The sequence below is a fragment of the Lepisosteus oculatus genome, chromosome 9, assembly GCF_040954835.1.
Source record: "Lepisosteus oculatus isolate fLepOcu1 chromosome 9, fLepOcu1.hap2, whole genome shotgun sequence".
Lineage (NCBI taxonomy): Eukaryota > Metazoa > Chordata > Actinopteri > Semionotiformes > Lepisosteidae > Lepisosteus > Lepisosteus oculatus.
This window is the reverse complement of record NC_090704.1, coordinates 27,028,797-27,049,890: the sequence shown is the minus strand read 5'-3', so window position 1 is coordinate 27,049,890 and position 21,094 is coordinate 27,028,797. Positions and strand designations below refer to the sequence as shown.

Here is a 21,094-nt window from a genome sequence, read left to right as displayed (position 1 = left end):
TTGACTCTATAAAATGCACAGGATAAAGACCGCAACATCACCAATGTTATTTGTGGATTTTACAGTGTTGTTTTACTGTGCTCAATAGATGTCTTCATTACAGTGAGACCACATCCATTACTGAAGTGTTCTAATGGACAATATATAATAAAAAAAGCACATCCATACGTGGATACTTACAGTATCTAAAGAAATGTAATACCCATTTTCATTGTTTTCTCACAATGAACCACATAAATATCAGCTACTTGCACCATTATTTCCCAGTTCTAAACTGGGTCATAGGATGCAAATTATTCGTACTATTCTTAATACATATTTCCAGACTGCTATACATACAGTATATAACAAAACCACCATAACAATGGACTGTGTTTATTTGGGCTTTCATTTGCAATGGTTTAGCCACCAACTGTAATATTGTCATTTTAGTGCCTTTAAAAACTTTTTAAACACAACCAATCTCAGCTGTGTTTCCAATTTTGGACACCAGGAGAACCCCAAAGATGCTTAGAAAAAGCACAAAATAAAAATCTAGAAAAGAACTATAGGTGCCCATTTACATCAAGGGAGACTTCTTTAGACAACTTCAGATTAAAATGGTTATGTAATTTGTTTATGGGAGAGTAACAGCTCTTTAAAAAGGGCACGCTAATATTTCCAGATAGTCCGAATCCCAGCAATACAGAAAATGTCTCATTAATACGCAAAGAAGCCAAGTCCACTAGGTACACACTCTGCCCAAGAGTTGTGTAAGAAAATAAAAGGTTGCCAACATGGAACCTGGCAGATGTGCATAGTATATACAACAAACAACAGTAATCTGAAAGAACTGTTTTTCAGTTTTGTATTCAATAGAAAAGTGCTGAATTTTCGTTTTTTATGCACCGGGTAACATTAGAAAGGTCAGTCCCTTATTAAATTGCCAAATACAATTTGTCATTCTGCATTGTTTGGTGAGGAGAAATGTCTACCAGGAAGGTAGAGCTCTTCTTTCTCCCTGAAATCTATACAGCTGTACAGTCTGTGCTTTTGGCTGGGCAGCCCACTGTCACAGACCCGCAAAGGAAAGGAATACGAAGATGTATGCAGTTTCATTTATGTTTTGGTTGGGAAATAGCTGCACGATCGCTCAACTATTTCTCCATTATGCCAGAATTCCCACCTCATTACTCGACACATCTTTATGAGCAGCCTGTTTCTTGACATCAAATAATACCAAAGAATTAAAACCTGTCTAGCTCTGACTGAAAACAGAGGCTTCTTGTGGCTTTGAAAAACAATGCATGTACAGTATAAGGATGAAAACTTGAAAGCATGCATAGGTTGGCTTTCCGAATGGAAACACCATTAAAAAACTGCTTTTTGTTTCAAAAACAGAAATCAAAAGCAAAATGTCTCTCTCAGCCGCAGCTGGACCTACAGTATACTGTAGGTAATGACACCATGTAGTCATAAACTGTGATTTTACTTTATGGCACATATCTTGACATTGACACAATGATTCCGAAGTAAAAATTGAGACCGCTTTTCTTGGTATTGACCTTAAAAACATTATATTCTGCATTAACACCTGGCCAATTAAATTGTGTAGAATTTCCCCACTGAAGAATGACGTGTGTGCTTTGTATTGTCTTTCAGATCCAACTGGGCGCAAAGGGTGATACTGAAATAAACTGTGTGTTTGTATTCTGCTTGTCTAGCATTTCTGTGTTAGCAATAAGACTGACCAGTGTCTGAGGCAGTTACCGTTACAAGGTCAGTCTATCTGTTTCCCGATCGTAGCATTTCTTAATGTAATGAATACCATTCTTTAGTTTTAAATTGTGCACCATGGTGACAATCAATTTTAAAAGATTGACTGCTTTGTTTTAAACCATATGTATATCTTATTACAAAGCAATTCACAAAGTTAGGTTCCAAACAGGGCTTGGCAAGTGTAAAATGTAATAAGCTGTCGAATTTCAGATGAATGAAAAAGCCAATGTTTGGCTGCTTTCATTTTCAACAAATGTCTTTTGTTGCAGTCACAAATGTCTAAATTATATACTACTACAGCCCTTTAAAGTGAATAAAGGGCCAAACACTTGCATCACCTGCATCACTTAGTCAAAAGTGAGCATTCTTCTACTGGTAGTTTACTTTATCCTGCAAACTGAAAAAGCCAGATTGTTTGCAAAGACAGCACTGCCTTTTCACAATACTAAAGCTGACATTCAAGCCGTTTTAGAGGGAAAAAACTGCCTTTAAAATTGTTCTATTTGTATTGCTTGGGAAATTGTCATTTCTGATGCATTTGAATCTAAATAAATCAGCATGAGATGAGCAACTGATTAAAATGGAGTTTAACCTAAAATTAATTTACCTGCATTACAAATCGTAGAATGTTTAAAGCGTCTGAAATTGTGAAAACAAAGAATGAAACCCTCTTACATGAATGACCTTGAAATGTCCTTCAACATGATTCGCGTTAGACGACTTTCCTCTTACTTTAACACAATACTGTGTAGCTGTGCTCACAACACGACAGCTTTTTTTTTTCCTTGGGATGCAAAACGCAGATCAGAGGAGCACGCGAATATGCACAGTCTCAGGAGAAACTGTCACTCAAACCAAAAATGTCTGTATGAATATTAAAACAAAGGAGGGAGGTAAAAAAAAGAGGAGGAAAAAGGAAAAAAAGACGGACTACTTTCACAATCTCACTGGCAAAGAGAAGAATTCATCCCTCACCCAATTTTTACTCCACGGATCTCTTTTCATTTTGAAAAAACACAAATGAAAAGCACCGTGGAAAGACAAGAACTTGTCTGTATATAAGCTTGTTCTCAATTCTAACCATTTATAGCTGATTATCTTCTGTTTGTGACTCTTTGAATTTCTGCCCAAAGAATTAGACCTTCATTTTTGGAAGCTGGTTACACTTCTCTGTATTTCCCCCACAGCAGAATCTGTTCAGTTCAGCTTTCTGAAAAGATAAAAGAAAAATCACTCTGGAAGCCTATTAAATGTTGGCTAAAACGTTCAGCGATAGTTCTTTATATTTAGCCCCCTCTCTCCCCCCAAAAATGAAATAAAAATACACATTACTAGACACAAAAGAGTAAGAATGGCTTATCTAAATATCATTAGCTCGTAAACACTAATTTAGCCAAATGCCTTTTACTGTATTTAGGTATAATACAGAGGAAAGCCATTAAAAACCTACAGTATACAAAGGATTTTGCAGGTTATTCAACCAGGCATCCTCAGTTAAGGTAGGAAAGTGGTTGTTTCAGGACCGGTAACATGATAGAATATAATATTCCAACTGACTAATTATAAACTAATGAATTACTGGAACTGCATGGCAACTAAGCTTCATATAAACAATGTTAGGAAGTTGTCGCCTTGCTGTTTTTCCACAAGGGAAACACAACCATGTTTAATTTTTATATTAAACATATATTAAAACACGTTTTGCCAGCAAGCCCTTTTCAGACAGTTCTTCAAATCTTCAGAACAATGAGTCATCCTAGGTGGCAGATAAATTAAAAGATACTTCTAAATATTATAATATCACTAATGTGATATTGTAGCACATACTCTGTTTCCTACTTCAGACACTAGCATCACGCTGATGTTTTACCTTCCCGATTAAACCTTTACAAGCAGATTATGTTCTATGTTGCTAAGAGGTTTGGAGTTAAATCAATAAATTCATAGTCATTCTATGTACTATTAACAACTGCATTGAGTCTCACACTAACACCAAGGCAGCATTTACTGTATATAGTATACAATGGATTGACATGATTGATCATCTTTGCACCAAAAAGGATTAAAAAAATGTTAACCTCTTCAGGAAAACAAACTCTCAAACCTACAATCCAGAAAAAATAAGGTTTACTAACTAAAGGTAAAACCACTAGATGGTTTTCCAACAGAGCCTGGGCACTCAATACAGTAAATTTGTGTATTACATGTTTCAGTAGGTTTTTAACTGATGGGTTTAATGTGATTGCCTATAGCAGTCTACTGGAATATTTTTTCCCCGACTTCTTAATTAAAAAAGACAATTAAACAACAAACACCTCTGGCAGCTATCAGTCAGTCACCAGGCGCAGAATACACAGCACTGGTCTGTGGTGCCACGTCAGTGACATTTGGCTCTGAAAATGCATCCAGTCTGCGAGGATACTGTGCTGCGACACAGGTACCGAATGGGCACGCAGGAACCCGGTGAGAAATGCCTGTGTAACCCCAGCCACCATCTTTAGGTGAGGCAATGGAGAGACGATCTGAAATCCATCATTTTAATCAGCAGGAGTACGTTAACATGGCTTGAGTTACTGTTTAATAACACCTGAAGAAGGAATTCAGTACCGCCAAGGAATCAGGCGGTATTAACCACGATGCATGATAATATGTTTTAATTTCGCAACAATTGCTTAAAGTCTTAATATAAGTCAAAACCTACAAGGGACCCTCACACATAAACCCTGCCATGCGCTGGGAGGCTGGAGATTATTTTAACACCTATGTGCTCTTCAACCCTGCTGCCCCTCTGTCTCCTTTGGTCAGTCTTACTCCTCTGTTGATCTTCAGCTATCTCCTCTTTTGGGCGTGTTTGTGCATATATCCACTTGTCACTAATTGTCCCCTTACTCAACACAAGCGGATCTCTGGTTGAATGCAAAGCTAAACGAGTGAATAACAAAAACAGCAGATAAACTCTGATTAATGTGGTAATAAACTCCTTTGAATTTGAGTTTCATCCTCCAGCGTTGTGTCTGCAGTTTTTTATATTATTAAACGAAAACCAGTAGAGTGGAGTCTAAGATGACAATAAAACAGAACGTTTTATCTCCAGTCATCTCCTTTCAATGTGTCATCTCCAGTCATTACGAAACACGCTATTTTTTTTATCTCCGGGCGAGTTGGTTATTATACAGCAACATTATGTCTGGAATATCACCTCTGCAACAAGGGTGATTACAAAACTGGACTCAGCTAATGTTTTATGCCGTGCTACATCCAATTACTCACATGATTGTCTACCAGATGGCATCAGGCTACATGTACTGAAAACAATAACAGTGAACCAATAAAATAAATATTGGAAATAAAAATGTGTCCACATACTGTATAAAAATGAATTGAAAGAAAGATAACTGAATTATTTTGGCCAGTCTCAAAATTTAGAAACAAAAGCCACAATACACCATGGCTGCACATTTTGGGCAAATGATTCTACAATGGGGTTGTAAGGCTTCTTATAGAAGGCTGGTTTGAAGCTGCAGCGAGATTCGATCATCTCTTTTATATCCAGTATAGTCACCTCCCCCCCATCCTAAAAAAAGCGAAAACCAAAAATATATATTTTTTACAGCACACTGCCACATTCCTATGCTGTATTTTGTGGCTGTCCTAATACATCCATCTACTTGTCAGCTGTACTGAGAGACATGCTATGGGCTTGGGCTCTTTATACCAGCTGATTTTTTTCTTTTGAAGACGCTCAGGGAGGGTTCCTGGAAGATCATGCTTTTTCAGTTCCTGGCACAGAGACAAGACAGTGCTGACCCTCGCATCTGTCTACTGTAGATCAGTCTCCCACCTTCTCTTTTTCTCTCTGTCCCCGTCAGTGACTTAAGCACACGCTGGCCCCCCATATCCCCATCCCTCCTGCATGAACCCAGCTCCTTCCCTTTCTCACACTGCAGAGACAAGTGCAAAACTAGCACAGAGCCTGTATCACTCTCTCCTGTTCTAAGCCCTCCGAGCGACATAACCACGGCCAGCCCTGTTTAACAGTGCCGAGAGCCTTCCTCGCCTTTCTCAGAAAACCGAAACACGCCTGTGAACTGCAGTTCATCTCGAGCACTCCCCCCCCCCCATTATTAGCATTAAAATACCACTGCCCAGGAGGTCAACATGAACCGCTTTCTGTATCCCACACGCTGTCACAGCTGCAGATGTGGCTGGAGAGCCATGTGTGAGGAGAGACCTTCTGACAGCGAACAGAGCAGACTTCTGATGACTCCGCAGATGGGAGAGAGAGAGAGAGAGGGGTGGCTTGTGAGGAGAGTCTGCAGTTCCGCACTGTAAACACTGCGTGTCATCTGTCGTCTGCCTGCCAGGGCCCTGTCCCGTGATGCAGCACTATGGGACACCGCTAAGCGTGGACTCCCGTCCACAGCCCTTTTATTAGTCTGACTTGTACTGCGCCGCTATCATTCCGCAGTTTCAGACGGAAACAGAAAGGGGAAGACCAATGGGTTGGCCAGCGCAATGGAGATCTGATCAGATCTTCGAAGAAAAAAAGACACAGAGTCCTTTGAGAGAGCTGAGATGTGCCAAGAAACATTTTAAAATCTGATACGCAGATTACTTCAAAACGCCTGCAATTTTGAATCGACATCCAAGACCAGGTCCAGGTTTATGGTGGAATTAACCACAGTGATGCTACGGTTAAAGGAAAGTTCAAACCTTTAGAAGCTGAGAAAACATCACAGTGGGGAAAGACTTATTTTCGATTTAAGATTTAAAAAAACAACGTTCTTGCTGTGAAGTTCCTCAGACCTGTCTTGGGCTCTTTCCCTTAAGCCTGATGAGTTAAACTCAAGTCTCTACTTCGCAATACCTCCCTACCAGCACTGACAGTCGTGGGAAGCTACAATTCTAAGCCCATTGCTAACAATAAGCAGTAATCTCCAGAAAAAAAGGAACATTAGGGAAAAACGCATCTCGCATGCTGAACAGAAGCGTCCATCACCCTTGGTATCAGAGGCTGTAGACGCTGTGCTGAGATTCCTCAAAACCAGCTTACAGAGGGGAGACACGCGTGCACACACACAAGCACTCACAAGCACACACAGCTACCGTTCTGAGCAGCATCACACCTTTATGCACCTGCCTATGTGCTTCTGCAATGGCCATGCACTGTGTACTTACATCTGTGCGTGCGCGTATCTAAAAAAAAATGGAAAATTAATGTAAAGACATGCATGACTTGCAAGAAGGTATACATACATGCAACTAATATCCTATACAAGACAATCTGTCTTTACACATTTACAGCATATGCGAATCTGAGGCAAGAATTTTAACAAAGACAAGTACAATCCAGACAGAGAGCAGGCTTTTGCAACACCAGCTCCTCAGTGTTATATTTCAAAAGACTGTCCGTCCTAGACTTCTCCATCACCTGCCCCCGAGCCCCCTCACACCACACTCCACTGCACTAGAGAAAAAAAAAAAGAAGTATTCAGCCAATTCTCGGAATCCCAATAAATCACACAGCGGCTAAACAGAAGAGGAGGAGAGTGCGGCTGCAGGCAATCGGATGAAAGGGCAGAACAACGGCTGCACTTCCTTACCATTTTAAACCCATTCCACTCCATTTGTGAACTGGCGGTAGGTAGATTTCTTCCCTCAAGCGAATTTCCCCCCTGGTGCCCTCTCACTGACTGGGAGACAGAGGGCGGTTTGTAAAAGCAGACATTCCTCCTTCCAGAGAGGCTCGGCGACAATGCAAAGGCATCGGCATGAGCACTGCGCTGCAACCCACTCCAGTCTCCTCCTTTTTTTTTCTGTGAGGTCAGAGCTGCCTACTCTTTGGAAAGGCAGTGCGCAGCGATTTCACTGGTTCCCTCGCCCATCCGTCCCTCTCTTTTAAATTAACACCTTCACTCTGTCAGCCTGGCACGCGGCGCCCGCAAAAAGCTCCTGGGCAGCGCGCAATCCCTTTCTGCCGCTGTTTGCCTTAACATGTGCGCGTAGCATAGACCGATAATTACAGTAAGGCACAGGAACCCACGGGCTCCTAATAACAGGCTGACTCTATGTGTAAATTTCTAGACAAACCCCTGTATACGCACACACTATGGAAATATTGCCATTGCAACCTGATACTTAATTGAAGGAGGAAATAATGTTTAAGGTACACTAGTTTCCGTTTTTTTTCTTGACGTTATTCCCGGGTTAGTTTACAGTGCACAGAGCGGGAACTAAGAGATCGTTATGCAGAGGTCCACTTCTTAATTTCAGCTCTAAAGAATAGAAACGTGGCTCGTGTATTTTAGCATTTACACCTGATTTGAAAATCCGTCTTACAAAGCAACCTGTTACCCAGCTTTTTTCCAGGACTTTTCCAGAAACATGAGTGTTAAAACTAATAAAGAAATAATGGTAACACCTACACTGTGTAGCCTACACAAAATAATATGACAAGACGGTGTTAAAAGATGAAATCATTCCTAATGGGTAAAAACAAAATCGTTATATTTATCATGATTGACACAACGACATTAAAATAATAGTATTCAGTATTCTTTCTTTCAGTCTTTAGAATTCAACGTGTTTCATGCACACACTAGTCAACACCACCAAGACGCCTTTTAGAGAGAAACCCCAGTTTAGAAGTCGAGTTGTACGGCTGTATGCAACATCTTCCCTGTTCGGTCAATCAAGTCTTTACACACCTACACCTCAGCATCCTTTATTGTCGTGCAGTCTGAGAAACACGGACACCTGTGCACGCGGACTCCTGTCACTAGCACCGCAGCGACAAGCTCTCTTACAACTGAACGAGCCGAAACACCACAGATTCAAGTCAATTTATCTGGCACGTTTAAACACCTCTGTTTGCGTAACGGTTAAAAACAAAGATAAATAGGTAAATTCACATGCACAAACCCTGCCCAAGTTTTACCGGAACGTTCCTACACACAGGCGATATCCGCCCAGCACGCTTAATTTGTAGGTATCTAACCCAAATCGTGATATATATAGATATCGGGTTGTTGTTTTTTTTTATCAATGAACACTTTTTGAAGGTTAAAGAAAGGCAAGACTTTGTAAACGAGGTATCCGTACTCACCATGACCATTCTTGTTGTACAAGGTTGAAAACGAAATTCTAAAGGTAACAGGAGGTACTGCGAGAAGGCTGCTTTTTCGAGAACGGAAGAAAGGAAAAGACAGGGGGGAAAGTCAGTCCTCCGACCGTGAGATTTCCAAGGACAAGCGGGTGGAGGAGAGTGAGTGACTGAACGAATATGAGCCGGAGCGTGCCTCTCGTCGGAGGCTGAGCAGTGGGTGGGAGCAAAAGCTCTCCTCTCTTTATTCAAGGGCTGCTGGAAAGAAAGGGTAGAGGGGAAATTAAAAAAAACAAAAGGGAAGAACCTTCACTGAAACTGCTTAGCTTGTGCTAGCACCTCGGGTTTTTTTTTTTACTCCCATTTATGTGACCATCTGTCAGCCTGGTGTAGAATCTGATTGGCTGGTATGGAGAGGGTACGGGGGAGGTGTGTGTGTGTGAAGGGAGGAAGGTGGGGAGGCATGGCGAAAGGGAGGGGAGGCATGCATATGGGGCATCTAAACATCAGGTACCGTTGGTATTAGCCGAGGCAATGTTGACAGCATTAAGACGAGCCTTTTCTCCGCGCGGAGAGAGATGGAGCTGCTCGTGTTAAAACGTTAAGCGCTCTATGGCAAAGAGTAACCGACTACACAGAGCTGGCATTGTCTCTCAACAACACTGGCTTCTACACGGCAAGCGCATAGCTGCCTTCTGAAAGGGAGCTGCGACGCTGACGAAAGTCGGTTTCACTTTTATGCATTGACCTTATAAGAAAGCGAAACCGGTTATCCATTTTAAGATGCAACAGTGTAATTCATGTAGTGTGCACTAACTAAAGGTGGTTCATATTAAGAAAGCAACTGGCGCAACTTGGTTTGTATGAACACCTTAGTAAATTGGCATCGTTTCACGTCTCCTTCTGTGGGATGTAAGCGTTTTGTTGTTTCCGATTATTTTTCTTCATATGAGATGCTACGGTTACAAGTATTGGAATATTTCAGTTTTTTCTTTCTTTTTGCGTTTTATTCTTTATCAACGTGTTGTTTTCGCCCGTCATTCATGTTGAAATTCCATGAAGACTTAAAAAAAATACGAACTGTATTATCGATATATTGTACAGTACAACATTAAGTTAACCAGATCACAAAAATTCCACTATTCGGGGGATCCAGTTATAACCCATTTGTCTTAATCAGGTCAAAAAGTGACTAATTTACGGGTCTTACTGCTCCCACCAAATTGCGTCCCCTCACTTAACCAACTACAGTACTTTGCTCGGCTTCTTTTTTAAGTCTAATTTTGCATTCACAACACACAGCGTCATGAAAGGCAGTTTTAAATTATTGACAAACACGTAAATGTTTCTCTATTAAAATGATAAATCCAGCTTTTAAAATATGTCGGCACTAGCTCCTGGAGGTCTCTCCTACATTATTCTGCATTCTAAATTGTTTCCCAGTACAAGAGATGTTATAAAATTAACATGTAATAATAAAAGACAATGACGTTGATTTTTTTGCAGGTGAGGTGGGTGGGGTGTGAGGTTGCAGCAATAAATTTAAAACTCACTAGGCGTGCAAGGTATATTTTTTTCAGACATGCTCCCAATTTTAATAATTACCCAAAAAATAAATACAGATAAAACTACAAAATGTTTTTTTAAGAAAGGCGAAGCCAAAGCGCATTGATACTGCATACAGTATGGCATTTCTGTGTGGGACATTATGTCACGTTTCAACTGAAGGCTTCAGAGACCCTTAAAAAGACATTTTGAATAATATCTAGCTAACGTCTTTCAAAAGGACAGGCTACTGTAAGTGATCACATTTAGGTAAGCAGTTGGGTTTGATTGAGGTCAGAATCTGGAAGATGAATACATTTAATTCTCATTGCTCCTATCGTTTTTCCTTTCACCACTTAACTGAAAGTCCAACTGAACTAATGAATCTAGTCTGAATTCTCTTCTAATATGTAGCAATTATGTAACATATGAAGACTACCGTTCCCCTTTTTAATTGACTACCATGTTTGCAACATACTTTATACCCTACAACATGTACTGTAATACTCAAACATCCTCTTCTGTTTCATACTGGAGTCTGAAACATCAACCACATCTTTTTAAACATGATGCGATACACTATGTTGTGGAGCGATGGAAATTTCATTGGAGAAGGCCCACTGCAGGCTGGAGGTGTTTGGGTGGGGTCTTGAGGGCTAAGTTATGAGGAAAGTACCAGCCAGTTCTGAACTGAAAAATAATACAGTAGGTGTTGAAACGCAACTCTGAAGTGCTGCTCAGACAGCAATTAAGGTTGCGGCTGCCATGTCAGGCTTCGTTTAGTTTACCAGGAAACCCTTGCAGCTCATTAAAACGATGATACGAAACGACAGCTCCTTCCCCTTTTTATCTGCTGTGACTATTAGGAGGCATTATGCCACTAGCTACTTTGATAACTCTTTGTTGTTCAGGAACCATGAAAAATCCTGACAACATCACAAAGATGGCGACATTGCGGAGTTGTTTCACATCAATTCCTAGTTCTGGCCAGTGAAAATACTGTACCTCAGTTAATCTCCACTCCATACTGGTAGCACTCAGCCACTCGCACACCATTGACTTCACTCTTTTGTACTTCCTTGGCACACATTGGTTCTTCCTTGCCAACGTCTGACCTACAGGACAACATCACTTACTGGGATTTCAGGAACCTGTACACTATTTTATTCTGAATGCTTAAATTCCAATTCATAACACAGGAAGCTGAAATGTTACAGCCAGGTTACCAGAACCTCCCTGAATTTTGTAAGGACATGTAAATCAAGCTCTGTGGAAGCTGCCTACATGAAAAGAATGGAATGGCAAGAATTTTCTATCGGTGCATGGCTCTCTTGGCATTATTAGCTGAGAAAGGGAGTATATACAGTAAGAGCTAATGACAGAAGATGGCTTTTTAAATGAACCAGTTTAGCTTCATTTATATCTTCAAAGAATAATTCAACATCTCAGTTGCACATTTAAAGAACGGCAGAAATCAATAGTACTACACAGCAGGTTTCATACCACACTAAAGTAATTAATAAACTCTTAATTTATATGGAGGAATATAATTTGGCAAGCAGCTCATTTACTGGGATAGTAATACAAACGGGGTGCATGTAAACACAATTTAGCCAGAGCTTCACTTGCAGTTAAAAATATTGGCTTTTTTTATTGCACAGTACAATTATGCATTAGCATTGCATTGATCATATTCCCAGGTTTCTTCATGTTCATGTAAAAGTCAAATACAATAAAACAGTGTATGAAAGCCATCGCTATTCCAGTTTTTCATTAGAATTGATTTGAAAAAGCTTTGGTGTTTTACAATTAGCCCGAGTTCCAATTTGGTTTTTAGTGCACATTTTGAAATCCTGGGGAGAAATGTTGGGAAACCTAAAAGGTATATAGACAATGCTTTGCTCATAGTAGCACAAACTACCGTACTTATTTCATTTTGAACATACAAAGCTCACCATCCGTTCAAATTAGATTATGATTCATGATTCATCATGCCACCGGGAAACTTCAGTTTTGTAATTTTTTAATGACTAAATAATTAAATAATTACTAATTATAATATATTATATATTATACATTTACAATTACTACTTTTACAGTACAGCTATAAAAAATGAAATTGCCGTTTGTCTGCTGTATATTAAGTACAACCGTATTTAAAATGAGGTTCTGTACAAAATCAGGGGAAGACAGAATGCAGGGTTAATGAAGGATCTTAAAATTAAAAAAGTAATTAAGGTGAAATGCAGACTAAAGTGCAACTTCAAATTATCTTATACAACGAGAGCTTTATATTCTTTCCTGTGAGTTATGTCTTTCAGACATCAGTTTTCCTGAGCTTTTAAGCATTGGTTTTCCTGGGCTTCTAATTCAAAGCACCAGAGAAGAAGTTTGGTTGCAATGTGTTGATCTCCAGAAGACATATGGTATCTGGGATTCTCAGTTCTCAGGGTCAATGTAATTAAACTGCTTTAAAATACATTCTGATCAGTTAGCTCTCAATAATGCTAAACTATACCCTTGAGCCTAGATGACGTATTTCTAATCCATACAAAAAAGCAGTAATAGAGCATGTATAACACATGCCCATAAAACAACCCATTATCAAGGCATTCCAACTCACTTTCCCTGCTTTTATATTATGCACAGTAGTGATAAATAAGCAATGCTCTTGTTAATGCACAACTTTACAACCTGCACATAAATCAGGAACATGTGTTTCCGGGGTTTTTTTTGTTGCCACAATTGTCATCAAAAGCACTTAGGACACCCAGTGCAGTTCAGTTTGATCCATCTTGGATTTTTCAAGCTGCAAGCTCTTGTACAAGATAACATCAGACAGTCCCAGAGGCAGAGATAAAGTACCACGGGTATTGTTGCTCTCTTTGCGTTAACCGACTTTTGCGCAAGAGCACAGATTGTAAAACCTGGAACAGACTACAGTGCTGCGCAACTTGCTTCTCTTCCGTTAGCTGCTGCTGGCATGAAGGTGTCTCTGCTGAGAGCGTCACACTTCCTCCTTCTGCTGCCTGACCTCTCGGACCGCCTGCTGTGCCTGTCTGTCTGGTCCTTGTGTTTTAACCACCTTATTGCTTCTGATAGCTGCACAAGAGAAGCATTAATAATTAAAACAGAGCCTCTCAGCTCCCACCACTGACAAAAACCTAATTCAGATCTTTTCCGGAGGAGGAGGGAAGGGAATTGCAAATATCCCCCACCTTCAGTGTGGATTTATCATCAGCTCCAACATGCACAGTCTTGGTTTTCCAATTTGCTTTCACAACGATATTGCTAGGGAGCCACTTTTTTTTTTTAAACCTGCTATTATGTCTGCTTTGGGCCTACTCGTGTAATGGGGAGAACCGCGCTGCTGGTGTCTTGCTTTCTTCTTTAAAAAAAAAGATGGATTTCAAAAGAAAATGGTCCAGAAATATCATGGCATTTATCACTGGGGTTCCCCAGAGGATTATCCTGTAGGAATCAATGCCAAAAGATGTTTGTGTTATTTAATTTTAATTCAACTTTCCTGTGACATGCTTTATTTCTTCAATAAAACACACATATATATATATATGAACGTCTTGTAAGCGAGCTACCCCAAAGTGTTGGATCAATACTAGCAACCCAGGATATAAAACAGGGACGTGCAGCTGAATTGAGCTGTGCTTTTTTTAATTCACTTTCGATCCTGAAAGAAATTTAAAAGGGGAGAAAAAATCCTGGAGCCCCCCCCCCACCTCCACCACCTGCCTCTTTGCTGATCTCACTGTTTTTTTAGATGTCATTGACATTGCGCACTTTCGAGTTTCCACTGATCAGACAAATGTGGGTTTTGGCACAAGGAGCTGCAGCAACCAAGAAAGTCTTAAGACTTGAATTTAATTCACTGTGGCTGGTCCCTGAGAGGCCTGCCAGGAGACTGCATGAAACCGCCCTCCAGTGGGGTATAATTAACCACATTATTCGCACCAGAATGGAAATCAAAAGTTTTTTTATTCTTTTGACCGTCCTGTTTCTGGTCTTGGGCTTAGTGGGGGATACTGCGACATTAACTAGGCATTACCTAGACCTGAGTTGACACAGAGACCACACAGCAGTTTGGAGATAAACATTTTGACATTTGTGTAGAAATGACACTAGCTTTTTATTTCCCTGAGAACATCTTAGGTGACCATGTCCAGAAACCTCATATCAAGCATTTGCAGAGCAATAGGTAATACACAGCCCTATTCTGAGTACATGGTACTGAGTGGTGTGGTATTTTTTATAATTGAATGCAAAGCAGTCGTAACAAGAATGATTTGTGTGTTGCGTTGTTCGCGTTGTTGAAGTGAATTATTTTCCTGTGTACAGTAGCTGACTGACGAAAGCTGGTGATCCACTTTTGTAAATCACAGTTTGGGGTAAAAACAGGGTTTTCACACAGGGAACAACCTCATGAGTCAGGCAGCAAGCTGCTTTTCTTTGAACATGAGCCAAGCAGTGCACAGGTCGTAGTCACCATACCTTGGTTTGAGAAAATTATTTTACGTCTTTCCATTTTCAGTGCTGACATTTTGTCTTCTTAGTTATGGCCAGAGCTTCACCGCAGTGTCAGTCTGTGCTGTGCAAACAACAGAGGAGGTTGACAGTGCTGGTGAACAACTATGTTGCGGCTTTAATTTCAAAAGCACTTCCTGGGGATAAATTGATGGCCCCATAAAAAAGACTATTGGAATGAAATTCAAACCGTTTTATTTGAAATTGAAATTTGGAAAACACTGCAATTGTGTAATTCCAAAACTGAATTCCACTTTTTTGTTCATCTTCACTCTATCAAAACTGCCCTATGTATGAGGCTGGAATGTCAATTAGCAGTACGGCTGATCCACCTTAGAGACATTTTAGAGGTACATTTTAACTTCTTTGCATGACAGGAAATTTTTCGCTAACATAAGGTTGGGTCTCCGTTCACTAAAAGCCTTTTAAACCCCAAATCGCACTCCTACTAATTTGTTTATTCTACACTTCCGATTAGACTCTGACCCTAACATCTGCTCTCCTAAAAATAGGGGGCTCTTTGAGTAGTAGCCTGAGGCTTTCTGCTGTGTTTTTAGTCCTACGTGTTACCCTTCTCCGACAGAATATGTGACAGGAAACCAAGCAGAGACTTCCAAGCATTTTTCTTTTTTTTTCAATTACGGGGAAACACTTGTCGCTGCTGAAACTCGAGTTAGTCCATTAACCTTAGCTGGAGTTCAACAAACTCCAGTTTAACAAGCGCTTGTGGAAAATATTATAGCACACTCCATATTCTCCATCACTCCAGTACTGTTAACCCGGGCCTTAATGAGCCCGAATATTCTCTGCAGTATAGCACTCTGAAGCAAACTCTAATGAACACCGAAATCTAGAAATGTATATATGGTCACTAGGCCAGGCAAACCACCCCTTTCTGGAGACAAAGTCCTCCACACCTCTGGAAAAAAAAACTATCCTAAACATTAGCCAGCTTTGAAGTACTCCACTCTCTGCACTCCAACTCATTCCCTTTGCACCTTATTGAGTACTAAAGCTTTTCAAACAATGTGCTTGAAATATTAATGAGCACTAAAACCTCTCAGATCTCATTTGCCACAAGCCTTGGCACTCTCAATTAAAAACAAACAAAGCTCCGATATTTCAACAGGAAATAAAATGAGCTTGGCGACTTTTAATTAAGAAAAAAATAATACAATATTTAATCTGTTTTTTTTTTCTCCAGGAGACAAAGCGTAGGAATTTTTAGTGTCATCTAGGTTAATGAACGCTGGCTGGTTCTGTTATACTGGTGCACCATATATTGTAATGGAAAGGAAAGATGATTGCACTGGAGTGCCTAAAAATTAAATTCTGCTGTGACAGTGTTGTTCTGCTGCAGCTTAATTTCACAAGCCATTTTTCTCTGATGAAGAAACTGATTTCAGGCAATAGTTAAAGATAGAGCTGAGAGTTAAAGGGGAGAAAATGCACTGTACATTTGTGACTTTCTGGTTGAATGAACTTAATATTCTTTCTTGCTCCTGTTTTTATTAGCACATTTTACAGCACTATTGAGTGTGGCAGAAAATAACATCAGGCCACAGGAATGATGTGTGAATAATAAAAATCCAGGGTGCTTTAATTCTGATAGATTTGACCTTTTGAAATTTTAATAGGTAAGCTGCAGGTAAAACAATCTGGGTGCTTCAAATCGCCTTTCTGTAAAATACCACATAACCTAGTTTCTGAAATGCGTAATTTAGAAAATCTTTAACACTGGAGGATTTTAAAGGTTGTGCTTCAAAAAAATAAACATTTTTTCGGTCGTAACATTTTTTAAATACAGTATGCACAAATAGGGATCAAACCTAAATATATTTCTATATTATTTTAGAAGGGAGACATTTTAGAAATATGACATAAAATACACTAAATACTGAAGAATTATCCATGATTTTATTCATAGTAAACATGGTTTCCAATGTATAAGAGACACAGTAAATAATTACTCAATAAAAAACATGGAAAAAGAACAATCAAGGAAAATATGGAATACTCTAGCAATCAACATATGTAAATGAACTATACGTACAGAGACTGATTGGAATGATTCAGGGTTTGAGTATTTTTTACAGTGAGCTTTGAAATGTAACAGTGCACCAATTACAGCCTTTGGACAGTCAGTCTACTGATTATAATGACTGTTAAACCTACTGTAGGTTGTACTGATCTGTGTATCCAGAAGAAGTCTTATCAAAGAATCACTGCATAGGACTATGAAGAACTTTTAGACAAGCTCTTTGAGGTTTTCAAAACCTCCAGTTTGGTATACTGTTATAAATTAAAATAACAAGTAGACTTTTATAAAGTAGTTTTTTTGTGGGATCACCTGAATTTGACCATATTTGGAAGAGTTTTATTGAGTAGCTTCTTCCAATGCAAAAGACCCCAAAATGTCTTTTGCTGTTTTTCTAGGAGGAGAAATTAACTCTGGACTTCTGGCTATGACCTCTGATTCCTTCTTACCCCATTATTTAGCCTTGATCTCTTTATGAACAATCCTTTCGGTGATGCATTGCATTGATAAACATCCAAGTTGGCAGATGATGCTGAATTTATGATATCCTTTTACTGTCAATTCAGAGTGACAGGATTTTTCCAATGGGTGTCACATGGACCCATGAGCAGTTGTCCTCTTTTGACTTTTAGAGCCACATTTGCAACAGCTGAAGGTGAGACAAAATGAAAACAGACATGAAATGTAATGCAAATCTGACGATCATGCATATGCAAAATTTGGTTGTCACACACAGCTTGAAGCCAGGTAATGTCATATATACAAATCCCTGCCATATTAACACAGGCACCCTTGATGCAGGGACAATACAATCAGAACACCACCAGCCACAAGCTAGTGCAGACATCTGGAGCTGGGAATCAGCCCTTGCAAGCCATGATGCACACTACTGTGCAGGAGGGTGACATTTATTGTACTTGCACAGGGAAACTAGGCAATTCTAATACTTCTGTGATGATCGTGTTAATATGACAGGGTACTTTATTCAAATACTTGTGCTTAAAAAAACTGCTCTCTCCATGCAAAACCCTCTTATGGAGTCCATGGCAGATCATTACAACGTATACAGTACATACAGAGGGAATACAAAGTGCATCATAACAAAGAGAACGGAATGGCTCAGAGCACTCCTTGCATGTGAAATTGCTGCAAATAATTAAATTGCAGGGTTAAAAAAAACTGGACCAAACAAAGAGCAATTTAAAAACTGAGATCAAGAAAAAACTCAACCGCACGCTGCACACATTGAGAGTAGTTTTCACAGAGATGCTGATCAACCCAAACGAAAATTTCAAAGGCTCACCAAGCATGTGGCAATGGCTTCAACTCACTTTTGCTGTCTCTATGCAGATGCTGAGCTTGTAGATTTTGCCGTTTTGCTTCCCGTGAGGTTCTTGTACAGAAAACGCTTTCAATCAGCTCTATTTAAGCTTGCGCTAAAGTGAAATTTTAAAAAAAAAACTCAAACAAGCAGCAAGTTTGGGCAGCCTGCTGTTTGTCTGAAGAAGTCTGCAGAAGGAGATGAGACCACCTCCTTTGAACTACATCGAAGGGATTGTAGAGAAACATTTTCTCTGGAGGACATTTATTTATTTATTTATTTTTGTTTGCTGCAAGTTGGTGAAAAGATGCTTCCTGATTCACTGCCGTAAACTGTTCTCAAGCAGCGAGGAAGAAGTGAACAAATGCACAACAGAGGAAAAAAAGCGATCTCAGCCTGCAAGACGAATTTTCTACTTAAGATGCAAAGATGGACTAAAAACACAAGAAGGATCTTAACTTAACATGAAAGAGGGGTCAGCTTCTGTAGCTGAGCTGGTTTAAATCTTCAGATTTTCCTTTTCTTTTTTGCTCTACTTACAGGATGTCTCGGCACCCAGCTGTAAAGACGTATAATGCTCAGTTTAAATCCTCCTCTGTTTTGTCAAGGGATATTCTGCATTAATATTCAACAGATAAATATCCCCATTAGCATTTTTCGCAGGACATTATTTATAAATGGAACAAAACTGATCATGCGTTTTATTTTCCCAAGACCATACAATCTCTCTCCTGTTCTTTAGTCATCCCCTATCTACAACCCAGTCCTTCCATTAAGTCCTGTAACAACACTCACACAAGATCTACCAGTACTTCTGTTTCCATTTTCCCCTGTATGCTTTGAGGTACTGTACAGCGTGGGATGGAAATGTGCCTGAAAGGAAGAAAAGTAACTCAGCTCCACTGACGTTCTGAAGGGAGTATCTTTGTACAAAACGCAAAATACTAGGAGATGATGCGAATCACAGAACAATTTTCAAGTATGCGGCCTTGCCAAATTTAAATGAACAACCCCAAAGACAGTGGATTTGTTAAGCTTTTCCTCAACACCCCTGTGATCGTGAAATTAATACCAGAATTCTGAATAGAGAGTAGATTTATTCAAATATTATGTAATGGTTATTATTATTATTTATTTTTAATCCAGTCTATATAAAAAAAAAACAGAAGCCTGACACTTTAAAAATAGTACAACTGCCCAGCTTTCCTACATTATTTCTTTAGCCATGGTACAAACAAGTGGAATCATATGCATGACTTAAAAAGACACGCCGCCACATGTTTTCTGTGCTTGTTCTAGTGCAGTTGCACTTTCCTTACCACAAAAACAACACTAGAAATCTTAGTGTTGTACCTGCTCCTCACATGCTTGAAGTTGTATTGCTTATATTCAATGTATACAGTATGGTATTGACATGCTGGCACAATAGATAGCATTGCTGCCTTGCAGCACTGGGGCTCTAGGTTCAATTCTGGAACTGGGATGCTATCTGTGTGGAGTTTGTATGTTCCCCCTGTGTTTGTGTGAGTTTCTTCAGACATACTGTTACTTTAACTGACTTCTGGGAAAATTGACCCTGTTATACTGTATGTGTGTGTCTGTGTTTGTGTCTGTGTGTGCCCTGTGATGGACTGGCGTCTCATCCAGGCTGTGTCTTGCCTTGTGCCCGTTGCTTGCCAAAATAAGCTCCCCCGAGATCATGAATTGGAGGAAGCAGTTAGAAATTGAATGGAAGGATCAAGTCAGACTCCTCATATAACCCGTGCTCGATTTCACACTTGAAGAAAACCTACAGTAAAGGCTGGAGCACAAGCCAGGTTCATTTCTGAATTATATTATGATTCAAGTTTAAATTGATGGCTTTCATACAAGTTCAGTAAACAAGGGAAAACAGCCCACAAGCATAAATAATGCAGACTCATTTCTGTCTTGTTCTGTAAAGCAATGAATACTGGAACTTCATCCAATCCAAAACATGTCTCCAGGGTGTGAACCCTATCTGGGTTAGACAATATGGTCAACATTAAAAAGAAAAGATGCAAATCTTTCCCATGTGTGGATGGCCAGCTCTTCCTCGTGGGACACACCTAGCAGGAGAGAGGGATGCATACAGTATGTGTTCTTGCCGCTGTTAAGACTCATGAGGACACTGCTGATTTAACTGTACTGTGGCACAGCCTCCCTTGTCCCTGTTGTTTGCGTTCCTGTGAAGATGGTGACAGACAGCGGCTGGGCGCTCTCCCTCTCTCTCTCTCGCTGCCACCCTTTGTTAGTTGAGTGCTGCTGATCCAACACAGTTTATCCCTAATTAAAGCAGCCCGGCGGCACAGCGTTTTTCTGCCGCTTACATCCACAAAAGCCTGGCAATTTGAAGGAGAAAATCTGGCTAATTATTCTGACCTCTAGACTGTTTAGTCAACAGGCTGATTCTGAAACCCCCCAGATTAGTGAAGTAGGAATTTGCAATTGTATCCCTTTGCTCTCATTCCCTTTAGTCGGCTGGATGCTGCGTTGAGCATTAGAGCAGTGCGGGTGGATTCTTTTTGCAGGATTTGTGGCTTTCCTAACTTATGAAACATAAGAACATAAAAAGGACTACAAATGAGAGGAGGCGAATTTAGCCTCTCCAGCCTTATTTGGGAGTTAGTAGTCAATTGGTGTGAGGATCTCATCCAGCTCCCACAACCCTTTGCGTAAAGAGTGGCCTCTTGGTTTTTGGGTTTAAATGCACTTCCATGTGGCTCCCACATGCTGCAGATAAATGGACTTGCTCAAGGAAACCGAAATAAAA

The 21,094-nt window shown here is 39.9% G+C and overlaps 1 protein-coding gene across 17 annotated transcripts in view; it reads right to left on the bottom strand.

The window, feature by feature from the left end:
• The window catches only part of elavl4 (ELAV like neuron-specific RNA binding protein 4), a 108,705-nt gene that overhangs the window by 67,322 nt on the left and 20,289 nt on the right, over positions 1-21,094 (bottom strand). For 2 of the 17 annotated variants that reach the window (XM_069194316.1, XM_069194321.1), the window contains exon 1: positions 8,864-9,208. The exons of 7 other annotated variants lie outside the window; for them this stretch is intronic. In XM_069194316.1, coding sequence (XP_069050417.1) covers positions 8,864-8,872 — 9 coding nt within the window. In that variant the 5' untranslated portion in view covers positions 8,873-9,208. Of the gene's footprint in view, positions 1-6,884; positions 6,955-7,189; positions 7,226-7,361; positions 7,573-8,863; positions 9,209-21,094 lie in introns of those variants that run through there. 8 more of the 17 variants (XM_069194315.1, XM_069194318.1, XM_069194310.1 and 5 more) reach the window with 7 other exon arrangements.